Consider the following 4214-nt stretch of genomic DNA (forward strand, 5'->3'; position numbering starts at 1 on the left):
CGGGAGGGAGGAAGGTAGACCGGGAGGGAGGAAGACAGACCGGGAGGGAGGAAGACAGACCGGGAGGGAGGAAGACAGCCAGCCATCGATCCCCCTCAACATGAAGGACACCACATTAACTAAGTGGCAGCCATCTCTTATTCATACGCTGCTCATTACTTATCAACACCCTCTCACTCCTGTACTCTGATGGGATTTTCACAGTCCATTTATGGGACAAGGGGGGGGATGGAAAGAAGGGCGCGAGTGGGTAATTGAGGGGTGCAGGAGAGTAAATAAGAGACAGGGATGGAGAGGTGATGGGAGGCAGACAGGAAGAGGAGATAAACGATGAGCTAAAGCTGAAGAAGATGGCGAAAGAGGCTGAAACGCGTGAGAGATAAATCACTGGAGGCTAGCAGTCCCACGGAGAACGAGAGAGACACACAGAGACGTGAGTCCCAGTGACCCACTTAGCAGGAGAGAGACACAAATGGCTTTTCATTTCATTTTCAAGTCTGGGTGTGATGATCATAAAAACAGTAAGTAGTCTGATTGAAAAATGAAAAATCCTGGTGCTGCAGCCTCCTAAATAGTACTATTGATTTCCTTTTAAACCTTCTTGATTCCTGTGCCTGAGGCCTTGCTTCCCACCATAATATCATAATTAATACGGTACTGATGCTGTTGAAGAATTACACACATCAGCCCTCGTTCAATTAGATCTGAGGTTTTCAGTTTCTTAAGTTTTAGATTTTAACAGCAGTCCGATCACGCTGCAACCAGAGAGGAGTGAACTTGAGTTGACCCCCAACATCCTTAAATTAATGAAAGAGTCGTTTAAAAACGAATTAAATCATAAATCACTTTAATCAGCCTTGAATTAAACAGACGGGTGATTTTTAGCAGGCAGAGGGGGGGAGTCGAGGTGGGATGAGTTGGATGGCAAGGATCAGCTGTGTGTGTGTGTGTGTGTGTGTGTGTGTGTGTGTGTGCGCGTGCGTGTGTGTGTGTGTGTGTGTGTGTGTGTGAGCGTGTGTGTGCGTGTGTGTGCGTGTGTCATAAAATATAACTATGCTTCAAATGAATATAAACCAGATCCAGAGTGCTGCCCATACAGTTTTGAACAACACCAATTCAACACTAATTTGACTAATGTTCACCCGTCCAGTTGATCATCTGATCAGCAGAATATTTCAGGGTTGTGTTGAGCCATTTTGCCGAATATTGACGCTTTTATGTCATCATATTATGCAAAATTGAACTCCCTTTCCATTTCTCCCTAAAGACACAGTTCAATCTATGTACCAGCTGAATATATTTAATCTGCAAACCTCAACAGCTGCAGTAGAGGGAGAATATGGACCTTAAAGGGACCTAAAACGTACATAAGTAAATGTATCTAGTTACTTGATATGCATGTGTCCTTTAAACCAGATATTTTCAAACCTTATTTCTTGAATCTTGTATAAAAGCTTAATTTTGATACTCCTCTCCGTCCTGATCCTGCCTGAGGAAACACACCAAACACTTCTTCCCACACTGCCGTCACTGCTGACACACAGTGCGTGTGAGCCAGTAATGCATGAAATAGCAACACAACGCTGTGTGACCTCATCAAGGGATGAATCACACTGCATGCACACACACGCACACACACACACACACACACAGCGGGGGGGGGAGGTTACGCCTACAGTAATTATTAATTACGGGTGAATCAGTCGGGGTTCTCTAATTTACAATGTGCTCCACATACAGTAAACTCAACACAGGATTGCATGTTTTCTTCTCTTTTCCAACCTTTTCTACCTCGTAGTGCAGCATCCTCTCCCTTCCTTCACAGTAGATTCACTTAAAAACAGGACAGCACAGTTTTAAATAACCAACACAAATGTAAATGCATATTGCTAATATGGGAAAGGATTTGGTTTGAAAGCATGTACGGTGATAGATAATAACTAGTATACCGGTATATCACTTTAATAACTAATACCATAATACCTTTGATAAAACCATAAGAGTTTAACATGAAGACTGTGATTGATGCAATCTATTCAATGTCAGTGAGGGCTAATCAGGTAGCCTAATACTCAGTGTGTTTAATATAGATGTAAAATAATAATTATAATAAATAATATATATAATAGATGCAATAGTGTGTGTAAGGCATACAGGCTACAGCTCATTGGATTCAATAGCTGTAGCCTGTATGGCTTTAAAAGGCTTTTAAGTTCACTCTGCATGATAATTGTGTATGTAGGTCTGTGTGTGTGTGTGTGTGTGTGTTCGCTCACCTTGTGTTGTTTCCACATAACAGCCAGCGGTCTGACATCGTGTTTGGCGTGTTTCCCCTCCTCCAAACACTTCATACACACCGGGGTCTTGCAGCTGTAGCAGTACATGTTGAAGTTTTCCGCTTCATGATCCACGCAGGTGGCCGGTTTCCGCGCGGTGGCGGGCGGCAGCTGACCGCCGCTGCCGCCACCGCTCGCCGCTCCTCCTCCTGCCGCGTGGTTCGTCGGCGGCGGCGGCGGCGGCACCAGGCGGTGCTTGGCGAGCGGACCGCGGGACGGGTGGCACCGCTGCTGGCACGCGGTGCAGTAGAAGACGTCGCACTGCTCGCACATCACCGCCGCGTCCACCGGGTTGCGGTCGCACAGCTGGCACTTCACCGCGGTGGACGATGCGGCGGCGGCGGCGGCGGACGCGCGGCGGTTCTGCTGGTACCGCGACACGATGGCCTCCAGCAGCCGGTTCCGAGGGAAACCCCGGAGCCCCCGCTCATCCAGGGAGACGCTCCGGTGGCACAGCGGGCAGGTGAGGGAGCAGTGTCGGGGGTGGTTGGCCGCTGGAAACACCCGCACCCCGTTTGGAGACTTGAGCTGGCACGGCGTGTAGGATCCGTACCCGCTGTCCGTCTCGCTGTACAGACTCATCTTGTCCATGTCCAGGTAGTCGTAGTCGGAGCTGCCCGAGGCTCGGCTCTGCACCGGGGTCTCTCCGTCCGGGGTCTGGACGCAGATGTTCCGGGCGCAGGCCAGGCAGACATTGTGGGAGCACGGCAGCAGGATGGGGTCCTTGAAGAGAGAACCGCAAACGGGGCATTTTAACTCTTCCTCCATCGATCCTGTCTGTTTCTGTGGACCGGGGGTGGGGGGGGGCAGAAGCAGCTTCGGTGAAAACAGTCCAGCACCGAGTGCACGGACAGCTCCCTATGCGGCTCTGCGCAGGCGCAAAGGGGCGGGGACTGTAGGTTGAGTTGATTGATCGAGTTAATTTAAAGGCTCTGAAGCACCGAAGATCCCCTGATTGTCATGTTATTTACTCAGTATTCGTCTCATCTGTTTTTATATAGATATCCATGTTTTATTTATATTATCTTTGGACAATTTATTTTTGAATTAGGTTATTTTAATAGTCTGGTTTGGTTTGCCACATTGCAGACCTAAAATGTTATAATCCTGGTTTAAAGCACGTTGTTACATTAATTTAGCAGTTACATAAACAAAAACGTACTCATTATACACAGAAATCTGCTTATAGCCTATTCTATTAGCCATGATCACTATTGATATTATTATTTATGATTGTATTTATTATTCATTCATTATCTCAATTCATATTTAACCAACATTTTAGCTTCATACCTGGTCAGGTGGAACTCATTTTAACTACTTCTTTGGTGGTTTAATTTAATACAATGCATCATATTTTATAAACTGATCATATGTTTTGAATTGAAAACTAGTATTGCAAATAACTAGAAGTCAGATCAATCTAAATGTGAAATAGTGGAGTAGAGGTATGAAGCAGTATGAAATCGGGTTTGGCGTGTTTCCCGTCCTACAAACACTTCATACACACCAGCATGTTTTCCTTGGATCAGGGTCTGGGTCTGGGCCTGGGTCTGGGTCTGGGCCTGGTCCTGGGTCAGGGTCTGGGTCTGGGTCTGGGCCTGGGTCAGGGTCAGGGTCTGGGTCTGGGTCTGGTCCTGGATCAGGGTCTGGGTCTGGGTCTGGGTCTGGGCCTGGGCCTGGGCCTGGGCCTTGGCCTGGTCCTGGGTCAGGGTCAGGGTCTGGGTCTGGGTCTGGTCCTGGATCAGGGTCAGGGTCTGGGCCTGTGTCTGGGTCCGGGTCTGGGTCTGGGTCTGGGCCTGGTCCTGGGTCAGGGTCAGGGTCAGGGTCTGGGCCTGGGTCTGGGCCTGGTCCTGGATCAGGGTCAGGGTCTGGGTC

The 4214-nt window shown here is 48.2% G+C and overlaps 1 protein-coding gene across 1 annotated transcript in view; it reads right to left on the bottom strand.

Annotated features, from left to right (window-relative positions):
• LOC117961816 (tripartite motif-containing protein 67) overlaps positions 1-3341 on the bottom strand; it is a 41378-nt gene extending 38037 nt beyond the window's left edge. Inside the window, exon 1 of the mRNA XM_034900753.1 lies at positions 2277-3341. Coding sequence (XP_034756644.1) covers positions 2277-3104 — 828 coding nt within the window. The 5' untranslated portion in view covers positions 3105-3341. The remainder of the gene's footprint in view (positions 1-2276) is intronic.
• Between the last annotated feature and the right edge of the window lie 873 nt (positions 3342-4214).

The sequence above is a fragment of the Etheostoma cragini genome, chromosome 18 (genome assembly GCF_013103735.1).
Source record: "Etheostoma cragini isolate CJK2018 chromosome 18, CSU_Ecrag_1.0, whole genome shotgun sequence".
In the NCBI taxonomy this organism is placed as follows: domain Eukaryota; kingdom Metazoa; phylum Chordata; class Actinopteri; order Perciformes; family Percidae; genus Etheostoma; species Etheostoma cragini.